Source organism: Oncorhynchus keta, chromosome 4, assembly GCF_023373465.1.
Source record: "Oncorhynchus keta strain PuntledgeMale-10-30-2019 chromosome 4, Oket_V2, whole genome shotgun sequence".
NCBI lineage: Eukaryota > Metazoa > Chordata > Actinopteri > Salmoniformes > Salmonidae > Oncorhynchus > Oncorhynchus keta.
This window is the reverse complement of record NC_068424.1, coordinates 87,370,832-87,398,361: the sequence shown is the minus strand read 5'-3', so window position 1 is coordinate 87,398,361 and position 27,530 is coordinate 87,370,832. Positions and strand designations below refer to the sequence as shown.

The 27,530-nt window shown below is 44.6% G+C and overlaps 2 protein-coding genes across 10 annotated transcripts in view; one reads left to right on the top strand and one right to left on the bottom strand.

Annotated features, from left to right (window-relative positions):
- LOC127929788 (uncharacterized) lies at positions 1-4,357 on the top strand. 8 transcript variants are annotated; one of them, XM_052518158.1, is made up of 5 exons: positions 1-774; positions 2,329-2,458; positions 2,693-2,744; positions 3,344-3,369; positions 3,578-4,357. In XM_052518158.1, the coding sequence occupies exons 1-5, from the start codon at positions 575-577 to the stop codon at positions 4,289-4,291; spliced, it is 1,122 nt and encodes a 373-aa protein (XP_052374118.1). In that variant the 5' UTR covers positions 1-574; the 3' UTR covers positions 4,292-4,357. The 8 variants fall into 8 exon arrangements, with proteins under 8 accessions (XP_052374118.1, XP_052374116.1, XP_052374115.1 ...); XM_052518156.1 differs by lacking the exon at positions 2,693-2,744 and having other exon boundaries at positions 3,240-4,357; XM_052518155.1 differs by lacking the exons at positions 2,329-2,458; positions 2,693-2,744; positions 3,344-3,369 and adding an exon at positions 2,850-3,031 and having other exon boundaries at positions 1-1,090; positions 3,604-4,357.
- Positions 1-27,530, bottom strand: part of LOC127929789 (plastin-3-like) — a 64,785-nt gene that overhangs the window by 12,616 nt on the left and 24,639 nt on the right. For both annotated transcript variants that reach the window (XM_052518159.1, XM_052518160.1), the window contains 6 exons: positions 25,425-25,554; positions 23,438-23,573; positions 23,220-23,301; positions 16,768-16,933; positions 16,413-16,555; positions 8,234-8,329 (listed from right to left, as the gene is read on the bottom strand). In XM_052518159.1, the coding sequence (XP_052374119.1) occupies positions 8,234-8,329; positions 16,413-16,555; positions 16,768-16,933; positions 23,220-23,301; positions 23,438-23,573; positions 25,425-25,554 (753 nt within the window). The remainder of the gene's footprint in view (positions 1-8,233; positions 8,330-16,412; positions 16,556-16,767; positions 16,934-23,219; positions 23,302-23,437; positions 23,574-25,424; positions 25,555-27,530) is intronic.

Sequence of the window (27,530 nt, the reverse complement as noted above, 5' to 3'; positions counted from 1 at the left end):
AGGGGGAAGAGAGAGAGAGAGAGAGAGAGAGCTGACAGTTAGTTATATACACAGATTTATCAACAAAAAACTGAGCAAACTAGAATGCTATTTGGCCCTAAACAGAGAGTACACAGCGGCAAAATACCTGACCACTGTGACTGACCCAAACTTAAGGAAAGCTTTGGCTATGTACAGATTCAGTGAGCATAGCCTTGCTATTGAGAAAGGCCGCCGTAGGCAGACATGGCTCTCAAGAGAAGACAGGCTATGTGCTCACTGCCCACAAAATGAACTGAGTTGCACTTCCTAACCTCCTGCCCAATGTATGACCATATTAGAGACACATATTTCCCCCAGATCACACAGATCCACAAAGAATTCTTAAACAAATCCAATGTTGATAAACTCCCATATCTACTGGGTGACATCCCACAGTGTGCCATTACAGCAGCAAGATATGTGACCTGTTGCCACGAGAAAAGGGCAACCAGTGAAGAACAGACACCATTGTAAACACAACCCATATTTATGCTTATGTATTTTCCATTGTGTACAACATTGTACCATTGCTGCTAGTTTCTGTTTATTATCTATGCATAGTCACTTTACAAATTACCCCCTGTATATATCCTCATTAATAACCGGTATTTACCTATCAGTAGGTCAGTCTATATTTATCCATCAGCAGGTCAGACTATATTTATCCATTAGCAGGTCAGTCTATATTTATCCATTAGCAGGTCAGTCTATATTTATCCATCAGCAGGTCAGTCTATATTTATCCATCAGCAGGTCAGTCTATATTTATCCATCATCAGGTCAGTCTATATATTTATCCATCAGCAGGTCAGTCCATATTTATCCATCAGCAGGTCAGACTATATTTATCCATCAGCAGGTCAGTCTATATTTACCTATCAGCAGGTCAGACTATATATTTACCTATCAGCAGGTCAGACTATATTTACCTATCAGCAGGTCAGTCTATATTTACCTATCAGCAGGTCAGACTATATTAATCCATCAGCAGGTCAGTCTATATTTACCTATCAGCAGGTCAGTCTATATTTATCCATCAGCAGGTCAGTCTATATTTACCTATCAGCAGGTCAGACTATATTAATCCATCAGCAGGTCAGTCTATATTTACCTATCAGCAGGTCAGTCTATATTAATCCATCAGCAGGTCAGTCTATATTTACCTATCAGCAGGTCAGTCTATATTTATCCATCAGCAGGTCAGTCTATATTTATCCATCAGCAGGTCAGTATATATTTTTATCCATCAGCAGGTCAGTCTATATTTACCTATCAGCAGGTCAGTCTATATTTATCCATCAGCAGGTCAGACTATATTTACCTATCAGCAGGTCAGTCTATATTTATCCATCAGCAGGTCAGACTATATTTACCTATCAGCAGGTCAGTCTATAATTATCCATCAGCAGGTCAGACTATATTTATCCATCAGCAGGTCAGTCTATATTTATCCATCAGCAGGTCTATATTTATCCATCAGCAGGTCAGTCTATATTTATCCATCAGCAGGTCAGTCTATATTTATCCATCAGCAGGTCAGTCTATATTTATCCATCAGCAGGTCAGTCTATATTTATCCATCAGCAGGTCAGTCTAGGTCATTTATCCATCAGCAGGTCAGTCTATATTTATCCATCAGCAGGTCAGTCTATATTTATCCATCAGCAGGTCAGTCTATATTTATCCATCAGCAGGTCAGTCTATATTTATCCATCAGCAGGTCAGTCTATATTTATCCATCAGCAGGTCAGTCTATATTTATCCATCAGCAGGTCAGTCTATATTTACCCATCAGAAGGTCAGTCTATATTTATCCATCAGCAGGTCAGACTATATTTACCTATCAGCAGGTCAGACTATATTTACCTATCAGCAGGTCAGACTATATTAATCCATCAGCAGGTCAGTCTATATTTATCCATCAGCAGGTCAGTCTATATTTACCTATCAGCAGGTCAGACTATATTTATCCATCAGCAGGTCAGTCTATATTTATCCATCAGCAGGTCAGTCTATATTTATCCATCAGCAGGTCAGTCTATATTTATCCATCAGCAGGTCAGTCTATATTTATCCATCAGCAGGTCAGTCTATATTTATCCATCAGCAGGTCAGTCTATATTTATCCATCAGAATATTTATCCATCAGCAGGTCTATATTTATCCATCAGAAGGTCAGTCTATATTTATCCATCAGCAGGTCAGTCTATATTTATCCATCAGCAGGTCAGTCTATATTTATCCATCAGCAGGTCAGTCTATATTTATCCATCATCAGCAGGTCAGTCTATATTTATCCATCAGCAGGTCAGTCTATATTTATCCATCAGCAGGTCAGTCTATATTTATCCATCAGCAGGTCAGTCTATATTTATCTATCAGCAGGTCAGTCTATATTTATCCATCAGCAGGTCAGACTATATTTACCTATCAGCAGGTCAGTCTATAATTATCCATCAGCAGGTCAGACTATATTTATCCATCAGCAGGTCAGTCTATATTTATCCATCAGCAGGTCAGTCTATATTTATCCATCAGCAGGTCAGTCTATATTTATCCATCAGCAGGTCAGTCTATATTTATCCATCAGCAGGTCAGTCTATATTTATCCATCAGCAGGTCAGTCTATATTTATCCATCAGCAGGTCAGTCTATATTTATCCATCAGAAGGTCAGTCTATATTTATCCATCAGCAGGTCAGACTATATTTACCTATCAGCAGGTCAGACTATATTTACCTATCAGCAGGTCAGACTATATTAATCCATCAGCAGGTCAGTCTATATTTATCCATCAGCAGGTCAGTCTATATTTTACCTATCAGCAGGTCAGACTATATTTACCTATCAGCAGGTCAGACTATATTTATCCATCAGCAGGTCAGTCTATATTTATCCATCAGCAGGTCAGTCTATATTTATCCATCAGCAGGTCAGTCTATATTTATCCATCAGCAGGTCAGTCTATATTTATCCATCAGCAGGTCAGTCTATATTTATCCATCAGAAGGTCAGTCTATATTTATCCATCAGAAGGTCAGTCTATATTTATCCATCAGCAGGTCAGTCTATATTTATCCATCAGCAGGTCAGTCTATATTTATCCATCAGCAGGTCAGTCTATATTTATCCATCAGCAGGTCAGTCTATATTTATCCATCAGCAGGTCAGTCTATATTTATCCATCAGCAGGTCAGTCTATATTTATCTATCAGCAGGTCAGTCTATATTTATCCATCAGCAGGTCAGACTATATTTACCTATCAGCAGGTCAGTCTATAATTATCCATCAGCAGGTCAGACTATATTTATCCATCAGCAGGTCAGTCTATAATTATCCATCAGCAGGTCAGACTATATTTATCCATCAGCAGGTCAGTCTATATTTATCCATCAGCAGGTCAGTCTATATTTACCTATCAGCAGGTCAGTCTATATTTATCCATCAGCAGGTCAGACTATATTTACCTATCAGCAGGTCAGACTATATTTACCTATCAGCAGGTCAGACTATATTTATCCATCAGCAGGTCAGTCTATATTTATCCATCAGCAGGTCAGTCTATATTTACCTATCAGCAGGTCAGTCTATATTTATCCATCAGCAGGTCAGACTATATTTACCTATCAGCAGGTCAGACTATATTTACCTATCAGCAGGTCAGACTATATTAATCCATCAGCAGGTCAGTCTATATTTATCCATCAGCAGGTCAGTCTATATTTACCTATCAGCAGGTCAGACTATATTTACCTATCAGCAGGTCAGACTATATTTATCCATCAGCAGGTCAGTCTATATTTATCCATCAGCAGGTCAGTCTATATTTATCCATCAGCAGGTCAGTCTATATTTATCCATCAGCAGGTCAGACTATATTTATCCATCAGCAGGTCAGTCTATATTTATCCATCAGCAGGTCAGACTATATTTATTTATCCATCAGCAGGTCAGACTATATTTATCCATCAGCAGGTCAGTCTATATTTATCCATCAGCAGGTCAGTCTATATTAATCCATCAGCAGATCAGTCTATATTTATCCATCAGCAGGTCAGTCTATATTTATCCATCTGCAGGTCAGTCTATATTTACACACACACACACACACACACACACACACACACACACACACACACACACACACACACACACACACACACACACACACACACACACACACACACACACACACACACACACAAAGCAGTTCGACAGATACAACAACACAGAGTTACACATGGAGTAAAACAAACATACAGTCAATAATGCAGTATGAAAAAATCTATATACAATGTGAGCAAATGAGGTGAGAAGGGAGGTAAAGGCAAAAAAGGCCATGGTGGCAAAGTAAATACAATATAGCAAGTAAAACACTGGAATGGTAGTTTTGCAATGGAAGAATGTGCAAAGTAGAAATAAAAATAATGGGGAGCAGAGGAGCAAAATAAATTAATAAATTAAATACAGTTGGGAAAGAGGTAGTTGTTTGGGCTAAATTATAGGTGGGCTATGTACAGGTTCAGTAATCTGTGAGCTGCTCTGACAGTTGGTGCTTAAAGCTAGTGAGGGAGATAAGCGTTTCCAGTTTCAGAGATTTTTGTAGTTCGTTCCAGTCATTGGCAGCAGAGAACTGGAAGGAGAGGCGGCCAAAGAAAGAATTGGTTTTGGGGGTGACTAGAGAGATATACCTGCTGGAGCGTGTGCTACAGGTGGGAGATGCTATGGTGACCAGCGAGCTGAGATAAGGGGGACTTTACCTACCAGGGTCTTGTAGATGACATGGAGCCAGTGGGGTTTGGCGACGAGTATGAAGCGAGGGCCAGCCAATGAGAGCGTACAGGTCGCAATGGTGGGTAGTATATGGGGCTTTGGTGACAAAACGGATTGCACTGTGATAGACTGCATCCAATTTGTTGAGTAGGGTATTGGAGGCTATTTTGTAAATGACATCGCCAAAGTCGAGGATTGGTAGGATGGTCAGTTTTACAAGGGTATGTTTGGCAGCATGAGTGAAGGATGCATTGTTGCGAAATAGGAAGCCAATTCTAGATTTAACTTTGGATTGGAGATGTTTGATATGGGTCTGGAAGGAGAGTTTACAGTCTAACCAGACACCTAAGTATTTGTAGTTGTCCACGTATTCTAAGTCAGAGCCGTCCAGAGTAGTGATGTTGGACAGGCGGGTAGGTGCAGGTAGCGATCGGTTGAAGAGCATGCATTTAGTTTTACTTGTATTTAAGAGCAATTGGAGGCCACGGAAGAAGAATTGTATGGCATTGAAGCTTGCCTGGAGGGTTGTTAACACAGTGTCCAAAGAAGGGCCAGAAGTATACAGAATGGTGTTGTCTGCGTAGAGGTGGATCAGAGACTCTCCAGCAGCAAGAGCGACCTCATTGATATATACAGAGAAGAGAGTCGGTTCAAGAATTGAACCCTGTGGCACCCCCATAGAGACTGCCAGAGGTCCGGACAGCAGACCCTCCGATTTGACACACTGAACTCTATCAGAGAAGTGGTTGGTGAACCAGGCGAGGCAATCATTTGAGAAACCAAGGCTGTCGAGTCTGCCGATGAGGATGTGGTGATTGACAGAGTCGAAAGCCTTGGCCAGATCAATGAATACGGCTGCACAGTAATGTTTCTTATCGATGGCGGTTAAGATATCGTTTAGGACCTTGAGCGTGGCTGAGGTGCACCCATGACCAGCTCTGAAACCAGATTGCATAGTGGAGAAGGTATAGTGAGATTCTAAATAGTCAGTAATCTGTTGACTTGGCTTTCGAAGACCTTAGAAAGGCAGGGTAGGATAGATATAGGTCTGTAGCAGTTTGGGTCAAGAGTGTTCCCCCCTTTGAAGAGGGGGATGACCGCAGCTGCTTTCCAATCTTTGGGAATCTCAGACGACACGAAAGAGAGGTTCAACAGGCTAGTAATAGGGGTGGCAACAATTTCGGCAGATAATTTTAGAAAGAAAGGGTCCAGATTGTCTAGCCCGGCTGATTTGTAGGGGTCCAGATTTTGCAGCTCTTTCAGAACATCAGCTGACTGGATTTTGGAGAAGGAGAAATGGGGAAGGCTTGAGCGAGTTGCTGTGGGGGGTGCAGTGCTGTTGACCGGGGTAGCCAGGTGGAAAGCATGGCCAGCCGTAGAAAAATGCTTATTGAAATTCTCAATTATAGTGGATTTATCAGTGGTGACAGTGTTTGCTATCCTCAGTGCAGTGGGCAACTGGGAGGAGGTGTTCTTATTCTCCATGGACTTTACAGTGTCCCAGAACTTTTGTTGAGTTTTTTACATTTACATTTAAGTCATTTAGCAGACGCTCTTATCCAGAGCGACTTACAAATTGGTGCATTCACCTTATGACATCCAGTGGAACAGTCACTTTACAATAGTGCATCTAAATCTTAAAAGGGGGGTGAGAAGGATTACTTATCCTATCCTAGGTATTCCTTAAAGAGGTGGGGTTTCAGGTGTCTCCGGAAGGTGGTGATTGACTCCGCTGTCCTGGCGTTAGTACTACAGGATGCAAATTTCTGTTTGAAAAAGCCTTGGCTTTTCTAACTGCCTGTGGATAACGGTTTCTAGCTTCTAACTATGTGGCAGCGTATGCCTCCAACAACAGCATTAAGTTTGTTGACGACACAACAGTGGTAGGCCTGACCACTGACGACAAAGATACAGCTTACAGGGAGGAGGAGAGAGACCTGGCCGTGTGGTGCCAGGACACCAACACCAGCATTAAGTTGGTTGACGACACAACAGTGGTAGGCCTGACCACTGACGACAAAGATACAGCCTACAGGGAGGAGGAGAGAGACCTGGCCGTGTGGTGCCAGGACACCAACAACAGTAAGACCAGGGAGCTGATCGTGAACACACATCACCCTTGAAAAAGTTTGGCATGGGCCCTCAAAAATCATGGTACTGAACTGACCCTGTATATAGTCACCTTCCCCCTATACATATCTACCTCCATCACTCCAGTATCCCTGTACATTGTTAATATGGTATTAGAACTGACCCTGGAACTGACCCTATACAGTATATAGATTCTGCACATTGTTAATATGGTATTAGAACTGACCCTGGAACTGACCCTATACAGTATATAGATTCTGCACATTGTTAATATGGTATTAGAACTGACCCTGGAACTGACCATGTACAGTATATAGATTCTGCACATTGTTAATATGGTATTAGAACTGACCCTGGAACTGACCATGTACAGTATATAGATTCTGCACATTGTTAATATGGTATTAGAACTGACCCTGGAACTGACCCTATACAGTATATAGATTCTGCACATTGTTAATATGGTATTAGAACTGACCCTGGAACTGACCCTATACAGTATATAGATTCTGCACATTGTTAATATGGTATTAGAACTGACCCTGGAACTGACCCTATACAGTATATAGATTCTGCACATTGTTAATATGGTATTAGAACTGACCCTGGAACTGACCCTATACAGTATATAGATTCTGCACATTGTTAATATGGTATTAGAACTGACCCTGGAACTGACCATGTACAGTATATAGATTCTGCACATTGTTAATATGGTATTAGAACTGACCCTGGAACTGACCATGTACAGTATATAGATTCTGCACATTGTTAATATGGTATTAGAACTGACCCTGGAACTGACCCTATACAGTATATAGATTCTGCACATTGTTAATATGGTATTAGAACTGACCCTGGAACTGACCCTGTACAGTATATAGATTCTGCACATTGTTAATATGGTATTAGAACTGACCCTGGAACTGACCCTATACAGTATATAGATTCTGCACATTGTTAATATGGTATTAGAACTGACCCTGGAACTGACCCTATACAGTATATAGATTCTGCACATTGTTAATATGGTATTAGAACTGACCCTGGAACTGACCCTATACAGTATATAGATTCTGCACATTGTTAATATGGTATTAGAACTGACCCTGGAACTGACCCTATACAGTATATAGATTCTGCACATTGTTAATATGGTATTAGAACTGACCCTGGAACTGACCCTATACAGTATATAGATTGTATCCAGACATGTTGATTTGAAGAGGGACTCACATTGTATCCAGACATGTTGATTTGAAGAGGGACTCACATTGTATCCAGACATGTTGATTTGAAGAGGGACTCACATTGTATCCAGACATGTTGATTTGAAGAGGGACTCACATTGTATCCAGACATGTTGATCTCAATGCGTTGCTCGTTCTCTTTTCTGCCGTCAGGAGCGATCATGTTCAGCAGGTGATAGTAAGCCCTAGAGTCCTGCAGGGGACAGTCAGAGAGTTACTCTCCCGCTAGGAAACACAGTGTTATTCTCCTCAGGACAACACAGAACACATAAACATGCCAGAATTGAAGTCAGAGAAATACATTAAATTATAAGGAAGGACGTTGATGTCAAAGAGAGTTCAACATTCATTACAGTACCTTCACTAAGTTAAAGAAGTCTGATACTGTCTGAAGCATGGCAGGAGACACAGAGGCATGACAGGTAGACAGGTAGACAGAGACCGACAGGTAGACAGAGACCGACAGGTAGACAGAGACAGAGAAATGAGACAGAGACCGACAGGTAGACAGAGACAGAGAAATGAGACAGAGACAGAGACAGACAGGTAGACAGGTAGACAGGTAGACAGACAGGTAGACAGACAGGTAGACAGGTAGACAGGTAGACAGACAGGTAGACAGGTAGACAAAGACAGACAGGTAGACAGGTAGACAGAGACAGAGAAATTAGACAGATATAGACAGGTAGACAGAGACAGACAGGTAGACAGAAATGAGACAGAGACAGACAGGTAGACAAAGACAGAGAAATGAGACAGAGACAGACAGGTAGACAGAGACCGACAGGTAGACAGAGACAGAGAAATGAGACAGAGACAGACAGGTAGACAGAGACCGACAGGTAGACAGAGACCGACAGGTAGACAGAGACAGAGAAATGAGACAGAGACAGACAGGTAGACAGAGACCGACAGGTAGACAGAGACAGAGAAATGAGACAGAGAGACAGGTAGACAGAGACCGACAGGTAGACAGAGACCGACAGGTTGACAGAGACCGACAGGTAGACAGAGACCGACAGGTAGACAGAGACCGACAGGTAGAGAGAGACAGAGAAATGAGACAGAGACAGACAGGTAGACAGAGACCGACAGGTAGACAGAGACCGACAGGTAGACAGAGACCGACAGGTAGACAGAGACCGACAGGTAGACAGAGACCGACAGGTAGAGAGAGACAGAGAAATGAGACAGAGACAGACAGGTAGACAGAGACCGACAGGTAGACAGAGACCGACAGGTAGACAGAGACCGACAGGTAGACAGAGACCGACAGGTAGACAGAGACCGACAGGTAGACAGAGACCGACAGGTAGACAGAGACCGACAGGTAGAGAGAGACAGAGAAATGAGACAGAGACCGACAGGTAGACAGAGACCGACAGGTAGACAGAGACAGAGAAATGAGACAGAGACAGACAGGTAGACAGAGACCGACAGGGAGAGAGAGACAGAGAAATGAGACAGAGACAGACAGGTAGACAGAGACCGACAGGTAGACAGAGACAGAGAAATGAGACAGAGACAGACAGGTAGACAGAGACCGACAGGTAGACAGAGACCGACAGGTTGACAGAGACCGACAGGTAGACAGAGACAGGGAAATTAGACAGATATAGACAGGTAGACAGAGACAGACAGGTAGACAGAAATGAGACAGAGACAGACAGGTAGACAAAGACAGAGAAATGAGACAGAGACAGACAGGTAGACAGAGACCGACAGGTAGACAGAGACAGAGAAATGAGACAGAGAGACAGGTAGACAGAGACCGACAGGTAGACAGAGACAGAGAAATGAGACAGAGAGACAGGTAGACAGAGACCGACAGGTAGACAGAGACCGACAGGTAGACAGAGACAGAGAAATGAGACAGAGAGACAGGTAGACAGAGACCGACAGGTAGACAGAGACCGACAGGTTGACAGAGACCGACAGGTAGACAAAGACAGAGAAATGAGACAGAGACAGACAGGGAGACAGAGAAATTATACAGAGACAGACAGGGAGACAGAGATGTAGATAGAGACAGAGAAATGAGACAGAGACAGACAGGGAGACAGAGACAGACAGGGAGACAGAGACAGACAGGGAGACAGAGACAGACATGTAGATAGAGACAGAGAAATGAGACAGAGACAGACAGGTAGACAGAGACCGACAGGTAGACAGAGACAGAGAAATGAGACAGAGAGACAGGTAGACAGAGACCGACAGGTAGACAGAGACCGACAGGTTGACAGAGACCGACAGGTAGACAGAGACCGACAGGTAGAGAGAGACAGAGAAATGAGACAGAGACAGACAGGTAGACAGAGACCGACAGGTAGACAGAGACTGACAGGTAGACAGAGACCGACAGGTAGACAGAGACCGACAGGTAGACAGAGACCGACAGGTAGAGAGAGAAAGAGAAATGAGACAGAGACAGACAGGTAGACAAAGACCGACAGGTAGACAGAGACCGACAGGTAGACAGAGACCGACAGGTAGACAGAGACCGACAGGTAGACAGAGACCGACAGGTAGAGAGAGACAGAGAAATGAGACAGAGACAGACAGGTAGACAGAGACCGACAGGTAGACAGAGACAGAGAAATGAGACAGAGACAGACAGGTAGACAGAGACCGACAGGTAGACAGAGACAGAGAAATGAGACAGAGACAGACAGGTAGACAGAGACCGACAGGTAGACAGAGACCGACAGGGAGACAGAGACAGAGAAATGAGACAGAGACAGACAGGTAGACAGAGACAGAGAAATGAGACAGAGACAGACAGGTAGACAGAGACCGACAGGTAGACAGAGACAGAGAAATGAGACAGAGACAGACAGGTAGACAGAGACAGACAGGTAGACAGAGACCGACAGGGAGAGAGAGACAGAGAAATGAGACAGAGACAGACAGGTAGACAGAGACCGACAGGGAGAGAGAGAGACAGAGAAATGAGACAGAGACAGACAGGTAGACAGAGACCGACAGGTAGACAGAGACCGACAGGGAGACAGAGACAGAGAAATGAGACAGAGACAGACAGGTAGACAGAGACCGACAGGTAGACAGAGACAGAGAAATGAGACAGAGACAGACAGGTAGACAGAGACCGACAGGTAGACAGAGACAGAGAAATGAGACAGAGACAGACAGGTAGACAGAGACAGACAGGTAGACAGAGACCGACAGGGAGAGAGAGACAGAGAAATGAGACAGAGACAGACAGGTAGACAGAGACCGACAGGGAGAGAGAGACAGAGAAATGAGACAGAGACAGACAGGTAGACAGAGACCGACAGGTAGACAGAGATCTAGAAATGAGACAGAGACAGACAGGTAGACAGAGACCGACAGGTAGACAGAGACAGAGAAATGAGACAGAGACAGACAGGTAGACAGAGACCGACAGGTAGACAGAGACCGACAGGTAGACAGAGACAGAGAAATGAGACAGAGACAGACAGGTAGACAGAGACCGACAGGTAGACAGAGACAGAGAAATGAGACAGAGACAGACAGGTAGACAGAGACCGACAGGTAGACAGAGACAGAGAAATGAGACAGAGACAGACAGGTAGACAGAGACCGACAGGTAGACAGAGACAGAGAAATGAGACAGAGACAGACAGGTAGACAGAGACCGACAGGTAGACAGAGACAGAGAAATGAGACAGAGACCGACAGGTTGACAGAGACCGACAGGTAGACAGAGACCGACAGGTAGACAGAGACAGAGAAATGAGACAGAGACAGACAGGTAGACAGAGACCGACAGGTAGACAGAGACAGAGAAATGAGACAGAGACCGACAGGTAGACAGAGACCGACAGGTAGACAGAGACCGACAGGTAGACAGAGACAGAGAAATGAGACAGAGACAGACAGGTAGACAGAGACCGACAGGTAGACAGAGACAGAGAAATGAGACAGAGACCGACAGGTAGACAGAGACAGAGAAATGAGACAGAGACAGACAGGTAGACAGAGACCGACAGGTAGACAGAGACCGACAGGTAGACAGAGACAGAGAAATGAGACAGAGACCGACAGGTAGACAGAGACAGAGAAATGAGACAGAGACAGACAGGTAGACAGAGACCGACAGGGAGAGAGAGACAGAGAAATGAGACAGAGACCGACAGGTAGACAGAGACAGAGAAATGAGACAGAGACAGACAGGTAGACAGAGACCGACAGGTAGACAGAGACAGAGAAATGAGACAGAGACAGACAGGTAGACAGAGACCGACAGGGAGAGAGAGACAGAGAAATGAGACAGAGACAGACCATCACCTACAGAGAGATTAACCTGGAGAAGAGTCCCCTAAGCAAGCTGGTCCTGGGGCTCTGTTCACAAACACAAACACACCCTACAGAGCCCCAGGACATCAGCACAATTAGACCCAACCAAATCATGAGAAAACAAAAAGATAATTACTTAACACATTGGAAAGAATTAACAAAAAAACAGATCAAACTAGAATGCTATTTGGCCCTAAACAGAGAGTACACAGCGGCAGAATACCTGACCACTGTGACTGACCCAAAATTAAGGAAAGCTTTGACTATGTACAGACTCAGTGAGCATAGCCTTGCTATTGAGAAAAGCCGCCGTAGGCAGACATGGCTCTCAAGAGAAGACAGGCTATGTGCTCACTGCCCACAAAATGAGGTGGAAAATGAGCTGCACTTCTTAAACTCCTGCCTAATACCATGTCAATAAAGCCTTGAATTGAATTGAATTGAATTGAATTGACAGACAGGGAGACAGAAACAGACAAAGAGACAGAGAAATGAGACCGAGACAGACACAGAGAAATTAGACAGAGAAATTAGACAGAGACATACAGGGAGAGAGAAACGGAGACAGAGAACTGAGACAGACATGGAGAGAGACAGGGAGAGAGAAAAGGAGACAGAGAAATGAGACAGACATAAAAAGAGAGAGATAACTAGGTAATTCATCAGACTGACTGAGGCAGTTGACATTTACATACAGGCAGTTGAAGGAGAGGTGAAGGAGAAAGAGAGGAGAGAGATATATACAGCGCATTCAGAATAATAATAATAATTCAGAATAGTAATCCGACCCCTTGACTTTCTCCACATTTTGTTGCATTACAGCCTTATTCTAAAATTCATTGAATTGTTTTCTTCCTCAGCAATCTACACACAATACCCCACGATGACATCACAATACCCCACGATGACATCACAATACCCCACGATGACATCACAATACCCCACGATGACATCACAATACACCATGATGACAAATTTGCTAATTTATATATTTTTTAAAACAGAAATACCTTATTTACATAAGTATTCAGACCCTTTGCTATTAGACTCGAAATGCAGCTCAGATGCATCCTGTTTCCATTGATCATCTTTGAGATGTTTCTATAACTTGATGGAGTCCACCTGTGGTAAATTCAATTGGTTGGACATGATTTGGAAAGGCAAACACCTGTCTATATAAGGTCCCACAGTTGACAGTGCATGTCAGAGCAAAAACCAAGCCATGAGGTGGAAGGAATTGTCCGTAGCGCTCCGAGACGGGATTGTGTCGAGGAACAGATCTGGGGAAGGTCACCAACATTCCTGCAGCATTGAAGGTCCCCAAGAACTCAGTGGCCTCCATCATTATTAAATGGAATAAGGTTGGAACCACCAAGACTCTTCCTAAAGATGGCCGCCCGGACAAACTGAGCAATCAGGGTAGAAGGGCCTTGGTCAGGGAGGTGACCAGGAACCCGATGGTCACTCTGAGAGAGCTCCAGTGCTCCTCTGTGGAGATGGGAGAATCTTCCAGAAGGACAACCATCTCTGCAGCACTTCACCAATTAGGCCTTTATGGTAGAGTGGCCAGATGGAAGCCACTCCTCAGTAAAAGGCACATGACAGCCCACTTGGAGTTTGCCATAAGGCATGTAAAGATTCTTAGAACACGAGAAACAAGATTCTCTGGTCTGATGAAACCAAGATTGAACTCTTTGGCCTGAATGCCAAGCGTCACATCTGGAGGAAACCTGGCACCATCCCTACAATGAAGCATGGTGGTGGCAGCATCATGCTGTAGGCATGTTTTTCAGCAGCAGGGACTGGGAGACTAGTCAGGATTGAGGATTGATCCTTGATGAAAACCTGCTCCAAAGTGTTCAGGACCTCAGACTGGGGTGAAGGTTCACCTTCCAACTGGAAAATGACAATAAGCACACAGCCAAGACAACGCAGGAGTGGCTTCGGGACAAGTCTCTGAATGTCCTTGAGTGACCTGGCCAGAGCCCGGACTTGAACCTGATTGAAACATCTCTGGAGAGACCTGAAAATAGCTATGCAGCAACTCTCCCCATCCAACCTGACAGAGCTTGGGAGGATCTGCAGAGAAGAATGGGAGAAACTCCCCAAATACAGGGGTGTCAAGCTTGTAGTGTCATACCCAAGAAGACTTGAGGTTGTAATCGTTGCAAAAGGTGCTTCAATAAAGTACTGAGTAAAGGATCTAAATACTTATGTAAATGTGATATTTCAGTTATTTCATAAAAATAAAAAATATAATAATGAGCAATTGTTTTTTTTAAATAGTTCTTGCTTTTTCATTATGGGGTGTTGTGTTGACGGGGATGAAACAATGTGTTTTTTTAGAATAAGATATATATATACATTTGGGTCAGAAGTTTAAATACACTCAATTAGTATTTGGTAGCATTGCTTTTAAATTGGTTAACTTGGGTCAAACGTTTCGGGTAGCCTTCCACAAGCTTCCCACAATAAGTTGGGTGAATTTTGGCCCATTCCTCCTGACAGAGCTGGTGTAACTGAGTCAGGTTTGTAGGCCTCCTTGCTCGCACACGCTTTTTCAGTTCTGCCCACAAACTTTCTAGAGGATGGAGGTCAGGGCTTTGTGATGGCCACTCCAATACCTTGACTTTGTTGTCCTTAAGCCATTTTGCCACAACTTTGGAAGTATGCTTGGGGTCATTGTCCATTTGGAAGACCCATTTTCAACCAAGCTTTAACTTCCTGACCGATGTCTTCAGATGTTGCTTCAAAATATCCATGTAATTTTCGTTCCTCATGATGCCATCTATTTTGTGAAGTGCACCAGTCCCTCCTGCAGAAAAGCCCCCCACAACATGATGCTGCCACCCCCGTGCTTCACGGTTGGGATGGTGTTCTTCGGCTTGCAAGCCTCCCCCTTTTCCTCCAAACATAACGATGGTCATTATGGCCAAACAGATACATTTTTGTTTCATCAGACCAGAGGACATTTCTCCAAGAAGTACGATCTTTGTCCCCATGTGCAGTTGCAAACCATAGTCTGGCTTTTTTTATGGCGGTTTTAGAGCAGTGGCTTCGTCCTTGCAGAGTGGCCTTTCAGGTTATTTCGATATAGGACTCATTTTACTGTGGATATAGATACTTTTGTATCTGTTTCCTCCATCATCTTCACACGGCCCTTTGCTGTTGTTCTGAGAGTGATTTGCACTTTTAACACCAAAGTATGTTCATCTCTCGGAGACAGAACGCGTCTCCTTCCTGAGCGGTATGACGGCTGCGTGGTCCCATGGTGTTTAGACTTGCGTACTATTGTTTGTACAGATGAACGTGGTTCCTTCAGGCGTTTGGAAATTGCTCCCAAGGATGAACCAGACTTGTGGAGGTCTGCCATTTTTTTTATGAGGTCTTGGCTGATTTCTTTTGATTTTCCAATGATATCAAGCAAAGAGGCCACTGAGTTTGAAGGTAGGCCTTGAAATACATCCACAGGTACACCTCCAATTGACTCAAATGATGTCAATTAGCCTATCAGAATCTTCTAAAGCCGTAAAGCTGTTTAAATGCACAGTCAACTTAGTGTATGTAATCTTCTGACCCACTGGAATTGTGATACAGTGGATTATAAGTGAAATAATCTGTTACTTGTGTCATGCACAAAGTAATGTCCTAACCGACTTGCCAAAACTATAGTTTGTTAACAAGACATTTGTGGAGTGGTTGAAAAACAAGTTTTAATGACTCCAACATAAGTGTATGTAAACTTCCCAACATCAACTCTCTCTCTATATATATATATTTATTTAATACGAGAGAGAAAACTGAGCAGGGCAGGCAGTAAGGGAGATATTCTCTGGTACCATGTAACATATTGTTGAGCACTTTGACTAGTAGCATAAAGCAATTAGCAGGTTGATGAATCAGATCATTTAAAGATGTTGAACTTGGGTTAGGATTGTGTTTTGGAAAAGAGGTCAGGGAAAAAGGTCAGAGGTTACCTTGATGTCAGAGGAGAGGTTGTTGATCTTGCTGAAGCCAGCATTCTCTAGGTGAAAGTTAGCCCAGCGGAGCAGAAGCTCTTCAGGAGACAGCTTCATCAAATCCTCCAGACTCTCTCCCTCACGCAGCAACGCAGCTAGGGCTACACACACACACACACCATACACACACACACACCACACACACACACACCATACACATACCATACACACACACACACACACACCATACACACAATACACACACAGACGTTAACACTACCCTACCTGTGTGTGTGTGTGTGTGTGTGTGTGTGTGGTGTGTGGTGTGTGGTGTGTTGTGTGTGTGTGTGTGTGTGTGTGTGTGTGTGTGTACCTTCGTTCCTACTGAGTTCTATATCAGCGAACAGCCCTATCTTGATGATTTGCCACAGCAGGCCCAGTACCAGATGTGGTTTCCCCTCTCTCAGATCCAGAGCTCCGATGTTCACTACATGACAACCAATAGCAGAGGCAGAATTCAGAGCCAGGTTGAGATTCTCCTGTAGGAGAAAGGAGTGAGTGAGTGAGTGTGAGAGTGAGAGAGAGAGGTCATGAGCAGATTCACTGACATTTTCAGCATGTTTTTACAAAAAAAGAAAAAAATATAGATTTAGAATTGGATACATCATAACCTTATATTAACCAGACCATCCCCTGGTACAGTGCTATATTAACCAGACCATCCCCTGGTACAGTGCTATATTAACCAGACCATCCCCTGGTACAGTGCTATATTAACCAGACCATCCCCTGGTACAGTGCTATATTAACCAGACCATCCCCTGGTACAGTGCTATATTAACCAGACCATCCCCTGGTACAGTGCTATATTAACCAGACCATCCCCTGGTACAGTGCTATATTAACCAGACCATCCCCTGGTACAGTGTTATATTAACCAGACCATCCCCTGGTACAGTGTTATATTAACCAGACCATCCCCTGGCACAGTGCTATATTAACCAGACCATCCCCTGGTACAGTGCTATATTAACCAGACCATCCCCTGGCACAGTGCTATATTAACCAGACCATCCCCTGGTACAGTGCTATATTAACCAGACCATCCCCTGGTACAGTGCTATATTAACCAGACCATCCCCTGGTACAGTGCTATATTAACCAGACCATCCCTGGTACAGTGCTATATAACCAGACCCCCTGGTACAGTGCTATATTAACCAGACCATCCCCTGGTACAGTGCTATATTAACCAGACCATCCCCAGGCACAGTGCTATATTAACCAGACCATCCCCTGGTACAGTGCTATATTAACCAGACCATCCCCTGGCACAGTGCTATATTAACCAGACCATCCCCTGGTACAGTGCTATATTAACCAGACCATCCCCTGGTACAGTGTTATATTAACCAGACCATCCCCTGGTACAGTGCTATATTAACCAGACCATCCCCTGGTACAGTGCTATATTAACCAGACCATCCCCTGGTACAGTGTTATATTAACCAGACCATCCCCTGGTACAGTGCTATATTAACCAGACCATCCCCTGGTACAGTGCTATATTAACCAGACCATCCCCTGGCACAGTGCTATATTAACCAGACCATCCCCTGGTACAGTGCTATATTAACCAGACCATCCCCTGGTACAGTGCTATATTAACCAGACCATCCCCTGGTACAGTGCTATATTAACCAGACCATCCCCTGGTACAGTGCTATATTAACCAGACCATCCCCTGGTACAGTGCTATATTAACCAGACCATCCCCTGGTACAGTGTTATATTAACCAGACCATCCCCTGGTACAGTGCTATATTAACCAGACCATCCCCTGGTACAGTGCTATATTAACCAGACCATCCCCTGGCATGCTATATTAACCAGACCATCCCCTGGCACAGTGCTATATTAACCAGACCATCCCCTGGTACAGTGCTATATTAACCAGACCATCCCCTGGCACAGTGCTATATTAACCAGACCATCCCCTGGTACAGTGCTATATTAACCAGACCATCCCCTGGTACAGTGTTATATTAACCAGACCATCCCCTGGTACAGTGCTATATTAACCAGACCATCCCCTGGTACAGTGCTATATTAACCAGACCATCCCCTGGTATATTAACCAGACCATCCCCTGGTACAGTGCTATATTAACCAGACCATCCCCTGGTACAGTGCTATATTAACCAGACCATCCCCTGGTACAGTGCTATATTAACCAGACCATCCCCTGGTACAGTGTTATATTAACCAGACCATCCCCTGGTACAGTGCTATATTAACCAGACCATCCCCTGGTACAGTGTTATATTAACCAGACCATCCCCTGGTACAGTGTTATATTAACCAGACCATCCCCTGGTACAGTGCTATATTAACCAGACCATCCCCTGTTACAGTGTTATATTAATTTCAGACCATCCCCTGCATACAGTGCTATATTAACCAGACCATCCCCTGGTACAGTGCTATATTAAGCTCTTTAGACCATCCTGTATGGTGACAGTGCTATATTAACCAGACCATCCCCTGGTACAGTGAATATTAAGCTCTTTAGACCATCCCCTGGTGAAGGGAGTTGCTATATTAACCAGACCATCCCCTGGTGACAGTGCTAGTTAAGCTCAGACCACCTGTATGGTGAAGGGACAGTGCTATATTAACCAGACCATCCCCTGGTACAGTGCTATATTAACCAGACCATCCCCTGGTACAGTGTTATATTAACCAGACCATCCCCTGGTACAGGAGCTATATTAACTCAGACCATCCCCTGGTGACAGTGCTATAGTTAAGCTCTTTAGACCACCTGTATGGTGAAGGGAGTTAGAGCTCTTTAACTCAGACCTGTATGGTGACAGTGCTATATTAAGCTCTTTAACCACCTGTATGGTGAAGGGAGTTAGAGCTTTTAGACCATCCCCTGTACAGTGAAGGGAGTTAGAGCTCTTTAACCCATGTAAGGTGAAGGGAGTTAGAGCTCTTTAACCCACCTGTATGGTGAAGGGATCCCCTGTTAGAGCTCTTTAACCATCACCTGTATGGTGAAGGGAGTTAGACCATCCCCTTTAACCCAGTGTTATATTGAAGGGAGTTAGAGCTCTTTAACCCACCTGTATGGTGAAGGGAGTTAGAGCTCTTTAACCCATCCCCTGTATGGTGAATATTAACTCTTTAACCACCTGTATGGTGAAGGGAGACCAGCCCTTTAACCTCACCTGTATGGTGAAGGGAGTTAGAGCTCTTTAACCCACCTGTATGCCTTGTGAAGGGAGTTAGAGCTCTTTAATTTCTTTCCTGTATGGTGAAGGGAGTTAGAGCTCTTTAACCCACCTGTATGGTGAAGGGAGTTAGAGCTCTTTAACTCACCTGTATGGTGAAGGGAGTTAGAGCTCTTTAACTCACCTGTATGGTGAAGGGAGTTAGAGCTCTTTAACTCACCTGTATGGTGAAGGGAGTTAGAGCTCTGAAGGGAGTTAACCCACCTGTATGGTGAAGGGAGTTAGAGCTCTTTAACCCACCTGTATGGTGAAGGGAGTTAGAGCTCTTTAACCCACCTGTAGGTGAAGGGAGTTAGAGCTCTTTAACTCACCTGTATGGTGAAGGGAGTTAGAGCTCTTTAACCCACCTGTATGGTGAAGGGAGTTAGAGCTCTTTAACCCACCTGTATGGTGAAGGGAGTTAGAGCTCTTTAACCCACCTGTATGGTGAAGGGAGTTAGAGCTCTTTAACTCACCTGTATGGTGAAGGGAGTTAGAGCTCTTTAACCCACCTGTATGGTGAAGGGAGTTAGAGCTCTTTAACTCACCTGTATGGTGAAGGGAGTTAGAGCTCTTTAACTCACCTGTATGGTGAAGGGAGTTAGAGCTCTTTAACCCACCTGTATGGTGAAGGGAGTTAGAGCTCTTTAACCCACCTGTATGGTGAAGGGAGTTAGAGCTCTTTAACCCACCTGTATGGTGAAGGGAGTTAGAGCTCTTTAACCCACCTGTATGGTGAAGGGAGTTAGAGCTCTTTAACCCACCTGTATGGTGAAGGGAGTTAGAGCTCTTTAACCCACCTGTATGGTGAAGGGAGTTAGAGCTCTTTAACTCACCTGTATGGTGAAGGGAGTTAGAGCTCTTTAACTCACCTGTATGGTGAAGGGAGTTAGAGCTCTTTAACTCACCTGTATGGTGAAGGGAGTTAGAGCTCTTTAACTCACCTGTATGGTGAAGGGAGTTAGAGCTCTTTAACTCACCTGTAAGGTGAAGGGAGTTAGAGCTCTTTAACTCACCTGTATGGTGAAGGGAGTTAGAGCTCTTGGACCCACCTGTATGGTGAAGGGAGTTAGAGCTCTTTAACTCACCTGTAAGGTGAAGGGAGTTAGAGCTCTTTAACCCACCTGTATGGTGAAGGGAGTTAGAGCTCTTTAACTCACCTGTATGGTGAAGGGAGTTAGAGCTCTTTAACTCACCTGTATGGTGAAGGGAGTTAGAGCTCTTTAACCCACCTGTATGGTGAAGGGAGTTAGAGCTCTTTAACCCACCTGTATGGTGAAGGGACCTGTTGGTGAAGGGAGTTAGAGCTCTTTAACCCACCTGTATGGTGAAGGGAGTTAGAGCTCTTTAACCCACCTGTAAGGTGAAGGGAGTTAGAGCTCTTTAACCCACCTGTATGGTGAAGGGAGTTAGAGCTCTTTAACCCACCTGTATGGTGAAGGGAGTTAGAGCTCTTTAACCCACCTGTATGGTGAAGGGAGTTAGAGCTCTTTAACCCACCTGTATGGTGAAGGGAGTTAGAGCTCTTTAACCCACCTGTATGGTGAAGGGAGTTAGAGCTCTTTAACCCACCTGTATGGTGAAGGGAGTTAGAGCTCTTTAACTCACCTGTATGGTGAAGGGAGTTAGAGCTCTTTAACTCACCTGTATGGTGAAGGGAGTTAGAGCTCTTTAACTCACCTGTATGGTGAAGGGAGTTAGAGCTCTTTAACCCACCTGTATGGTGAAGGGAGTTAGAGCTCTTTAACCCACCTGTATGGTGAAGGGAGTTAGAGCTCTTTAACCCACCAGAGCCTGTATGGTGAAGGGAGTTAGAGCTCTTTAACCCACCTGTATGGTGAAGGGAGTTAGAGCTCTTTAACTCACCTGTATGGTGATGGTGAAGGGAGTTAGAGCTCTTTAACTCACCTGTATGGTGATGGTGGGAGTTAGAGCTCTTTAACTCACCTGTATGGTGAAGGGAGTTAGAGCTCTTTAACCCACCTGTATGGTGAAGGGAGTTAGAGCTCTTTAACCCACCTGTATGGTGAAGGGAGTTAGAGCTCTTTAACCCACCTGTATGGTGAAGGGAGTTAGAGCTCTTTAACTCACCTGTATGGTGAAGGGAGTTAGAGCTCTTTAACTCACCTGTATGGTTTAACTCACCTGTAAGGTGAAGGGAGTTAGAGCTCTTTAACCCACCTGTATGGTGAAGGGAGTTAGAGCTCTTTAACTCACCTGTATGGTGAAGGGAGTTAGAGCTCTTTAACCCACCTGTAAGGTGAAGGGAGTTAGAGCTCTTTAACCCACCTGTATGGTGAAGGGAGTTAGAGCTCTTTAACCCACCTGTATGGTGAAGGGAGTTAGAGCTCTTTAACCCACCTGTAAGGTGAAGGGAGTTAGAGCTCTTTAACCCACCTGTATGGTGAAGGGAGTTAGAGCTCTTTAACCCACCTGTATGGTGAAGGGAGTTAGAGCTCTTTAACTCACCTGTATGGTGAAGGGAGTTAGAGCTCTTTAACTCACCTGTATGGTGAAGGGAGTTAGAGCTCTTTAACCCACCTGTATGGTGAAGGGAGTTAGAGCTCTTTAACTCACCTGTATGGTGAAGGGAGTTAGAGCTCTTTAACTCACCTGTATGGTGAAGGGAGTTAGAGCTCTTTAACTCACCTGTAAGGTGAAGGGAGTTAGAGCTCTTTAACTCACCTGTAAGGTGAAGGGAGTTAGAGCTCTTTAACCCACCTGTTAAGGTGAAGGGAGTTAGAGCTCTTTAACCCACCTGTATGGTGAAGGGAGTTAGAGCTCTTTAACTCACCTGTATGGTGAAGGGAGTTAGAGCTCTTTAACCCACCTGTATGGTGAAGGGAGTTAGAGCTCTTTAACCCACCTGTAAGGTGAAGGGAGTTAGAGCTCTTTAACTCACCTGTAAGGTGAAGGGAGTTAGAGCTCTTTAACCCACCTGTAAGGTGAAGGGAGTTAGAGCTCTTTAACTCACCTGTATGGTGAAGGGAGTTAGAGCTCTTTAACTCACCTGTATGGTGAAGGGAGTTAGAGCTCTTTAACCCACCTGTATGGTGAAGGGAGTTAGAGCTCTTTAACCCACCTGTATGGTGAAGGGAGTTAGAGCTCTTTAACCCACCTGTATGGTGAAGGGAGTTAGAGCTCTTTAACTCACCTGTATGGTGAAGGGAGTTAGAGCTCTTTAACCCACCTGTAAGGTGAAGGGAGTTAGAGCTCTTTAACCCACCTGTATGGTGAAGGGAGTTAGAGCTCTTTAACCCACCTGTAAGGTGAAGGGAGTTAGAGCTCTTTAACCCACCTGTATGGTGAAGGGAGTTAGAGCTCTTTAACCCACCTGTAAGGTGAAGGGAGTTAGAGCTCTTTAACTCACCTGTAAGGTGAAGGGAGTTAGAGCTCTTTAACCCACCTGTATGGTGAAGGGAGTTAGAGCTCTTTAACTCACCTGTATGGTGAAGGGAGTTAGAGCTCTTGGACCCACCTGTATGGTGAAGGGAGTTAGAGCTCTTTAACTCACCTGTATGGTGAAGGGAGTTAGAGCTCTTTAACTCACCTGTATGGTGAAGGGAGTGAGCTTCTTCTTATTGATTGTCCTCTCATCAATGGTGTCTGGGACTGACAGGTTGATCATTTTACTGCAGGACAACAGGAGAGACAGACATTGCAGTCAACTGGTGGGGATGGTGATGTGGGGCACTTAATTGTTCCTGTAAGTTTCTGTGGATCAGAGCGTCTGTTAAGATGACAGAAAGACAATGTGTGTGTTCTCACCAGAGAATGATGCCGTCTCCCACAGCAGTGAACAAACTGTTGGGGGTGTTGGGGTTCATAGGGAGGACGTGTTTACAGTCAGGGTCCTTCTCCAGCGCTGCATTGATCCAGTTAACAAACGCGTAACGCTCCTCCTCTACAAAACACAACCACACTGGGGGTTAATAACACAACCACACTGGGTTAATAACACAACCACACTGGGGGTTAATAACACAACCACACTGGGGGTTAATAACACAACCACACTGGGTTAATAACACAACCACACTGGGGGTTAATAACACAACCACACTGGGTTAATAACACAACCACACTGGGGTTAATAACACAACCACACTGGGGTTAATAACACAACCACACTGGGGGTTAATAACACAACCACACTGGGTTAATAACACAACCACACTGGGGTTAATAACACAACCACACTGGGGGTTAATAACACAACCACACTGGGGGTTAATAACACAACCACACTGGGGGTTAATAACACAACCACACTGGGGTTAATAACACAACCACACTGGGGGTTAATAACACAACCACACTGGGGGTTAATAACACAACCACACTGGGGGTTAATAACACAACCAACTGGGGGTTAATAACACAACCACACTGGGGTTAATAAACAACCACACTGGGAGTTAATAACACAACCACACTGGGGGTTAATAACACAACCACACTGGGGGTTAATAACACAACCACACTGGGGGTTAATAACACAACCACACTGGGGTTAATAACACAACCACACTGGGGGTTAATAACACAACCACACTGGGTTAATAACACAACCACACTGGGGGTTAATAACACAACCACACTGGGGGTTAATAACACAACCACACTGGGGGTTAATAACACAACCACACTGGGTTAATAACACAACCACACTGGGGGTTAATAACACAACCACACTGGGGGTTAATAACACAACCACACTGGGGGTTAATAACACAACCACACTGGGGGTTAATAACACAACCACACTGGGTTAATAACACAACCACACTGGGGGTTAATAACACAACCACACTGGGGGTTAATAACACAACCACACTGGGGGTTAATAACACAACCACACTGGGGGTTAATAACTGGGGGTTAATAACACAACCACACTGGGGGTTAATAACACAACCACACTGGGGGTTAATAACACAACCACACTGGGGGTTAATAACACAACCACACTGGGGGTTAATAACACAACCACACTGGGTTAATAACACAACCACACTGGGGGTTAATAACACAACCACACTGGGGGTTAATAACACAACCACACTGGGTTAATAACACAACCACACTGGGGGTTAATAACACAACCACACTGGGGGTTAATAACACAACCACACTGGGGGTTAATAACACAACCACACTGGGGTTAATAACACAACCACACTGGGTTAATAACACAACCACACTGGGTTAATAACACAACCACACTGGGGGTTAATAACACAACCACAATGGGGGTTAATAACACAACCACAATGGGGGTTAATAACACAACCACACTGGGGGTTAATAACACAACCACACTGGGGGTTAATAACACAACCACACTGGGGGTTAATAACACAACCACACTGGGGGTTAATAACACAACCACACTGGGGGTTAATAACACAACCACACTGGGGTTAATAACACAACCACACTGGGTTAATAACACAACCACACTGGGTTAATAACACAACCACACTGGGGGTTAATAACACAACCACACTGGGGGTTAATAACACAACCACACTGGGGGTTAATAACACAACCACACTGGGGGTTAATAACACAACCACACTGGGGGTTAATAACACAACCACACTGGGGTTAATAACACAACCACACTGGGTTAATAACACAACCACACTGGGGGTTAATAACACAACCACACTGGGGGTTAATAACACAACCACACTGGGGGTTAATAACACAACCACACTGGGTTAATAACACACTAAGACGGCTGTGCTACCTGAGAATGAGTGTTGTGTTCCTTCACTGGACAGCTCACTGGTTCCTCCTATCGCCAGAATCCCCTCCTTCCTGTTGATGGCCTTCCGGAAGCTCTTAGCTATGTCATCACCCTTCAGCTCCTTGGCGATCTGTATAAACACATGTTATACATGTCACATGTCTGATAGGACGACCTCAACACCAGACCATGAGCATGTCTCATGTCTGATAGGACGACCTCAACACCAGACCATGAGCCTGTCTCATGTCTGATAGGACAGCCTCATCACCAGACCATGAGCCTGTCTCATGTCTGATAGGACGACCTCATCACCAGACCGTGAGCCTGTCTCATGTCTGATAGGACGACCTCATCACCAGACCGTGAGCCTGTCTCATGTCTGATAGGACGACCTCATCACTTGACCGTGAGCCTGTCTCATGTCTGATAGGACGACCTCATCACCTGACCGTGAGCCTGTCTCATGTCTGATAGGACGACCTCATCACCAGACCATGAGCCTGTCTCATGTCTGATAGGACGACCTCATCACCAGACCATGAGCCTGTCTCATGTCTGATAGGACGACCTCATCACCAGACCATGAGCCTGTCTCATGTCTGATAGGACGACCTCATCACCAGACCATGAGCATGTCTCATGTCTGATAGATCCTTATGCTGTGGATCAGTAGGTAACGGAAGAGCTGAATCACCTTCTGTTTTACCTCTGTGGTCACCCCCTTCACATTTCTGTGGTCACCCTCTTCGCATTTCTGTGGTCACCCTCTTCGCATTTCTGTGGTCACCCTCTTCGCATTTCTGTGGTCACCCTCTTCACATTTCTGTGGTCAGTCACCCTCTTCACATTTCTGTGGTCAGTCACCCTCTTCACATTTCTGTGGTCACCCTCTTCACATTTCTGTGGTCACCCTCTTCACATTTCTGTGGTCACCCTCTTCACATTTCTGTGGTCACCCTCTTCACATTTCTGTGGTCACCCTCTTCACATTTCTGTGGTCACCCTCTTCACATTTCTGTGGTCACCCTCTTCACATTTCTGTGGTCACCCTCTTCACATTTCTGTGGTCACCCTCTTCACATTTCTGTGGTCACCCTCTTCACATTTCTGTGGTCACCCTCTTCACATTTCTGTGGTCACCCTCTTCACATTTTTGTGGTCACCCTCTTCACATTTCTGTGGTCACACTCTCTTCACATTTCTGTGGTCATCCTCTTCACATTTCTCACTGTCAATCGTGAATCATAATTCTTCCAGCTTTACAGTTTAAAATTCCATCTGCATACCAACCATTTGATTTAATCAGTTTGACGGGGATCTTCTTGAGTTATTCCATGTATATTCAGTTCTGTTATTTTCAATAATATCATCAAATATTTCAGCTATGATCTAATTGTATTAAACCAGCACCATTCACCAGAGTAGCCTGTTCTCTACGAGTAGAACAGAGACTGAAGAATTCTGCACAGAGGCTTCAGGACCTTAGCTGTCGGGAACAGGGATCCAGAAAAGTTGGATCGGAAGCCACTCTGAAAAAACGAATGCAAATGCAAACAAATGACTATAAGTCCTTCCCATGAACCCTGGCTGCTTGCAACACTGACAGCCTATAAGACGTGTGTGTGTGCGTGTGCGTGTGCGTGTGCGTGTGTGTGTGTGTGTGTGTGTGTGTGTGTGTGTGTGGAGGTAATCATATTAAGTGGTGCAATGTAAGGACTCAGTCCAAGATGGCAGCCTGCCAGACATCAGATCCTAACTCATCATGACCAACAGAATGGAAGCTGTGTAGTGACTCATCATGACCAACAGAATGGAAGCTGTGTAGTGACTCATCATGACCAACAGAATGGAAGCTGTTTAGTGACTCATCATGACCAACAGAATGGAAGCTGTTTAGTGACTCATCATGACCAACAGAATGGAAGCTGTTTAGTGACTCATCATGACCAACAGAATGGAAGCTGTTTAGTGACTCATCATGACCAACAGAATGGAAGCTGTTTAGTGACTCATCATGACCAACAGAATGGAAGCTGTTTAGTGACTCATCATGACCAACAGAATGGAAGCTGTGTAGTGACTCATCATGACCAACAGAATGGA

Coding starts and splice junctions, on each gene's coding strand:
- LOC127929788 (XM_052518150.1), top strand. CDS start 575: ATGCATAGTCACTTTACAAATTACCCCCTGTATATATCCTCATTAATA. Junction 1,091..2,849: donor CTATATTTACCTATCAGCAG/GTCAGACTATAT, acceptor ACCTATCAGCAG/GTCAGACTATATTTACCTAT.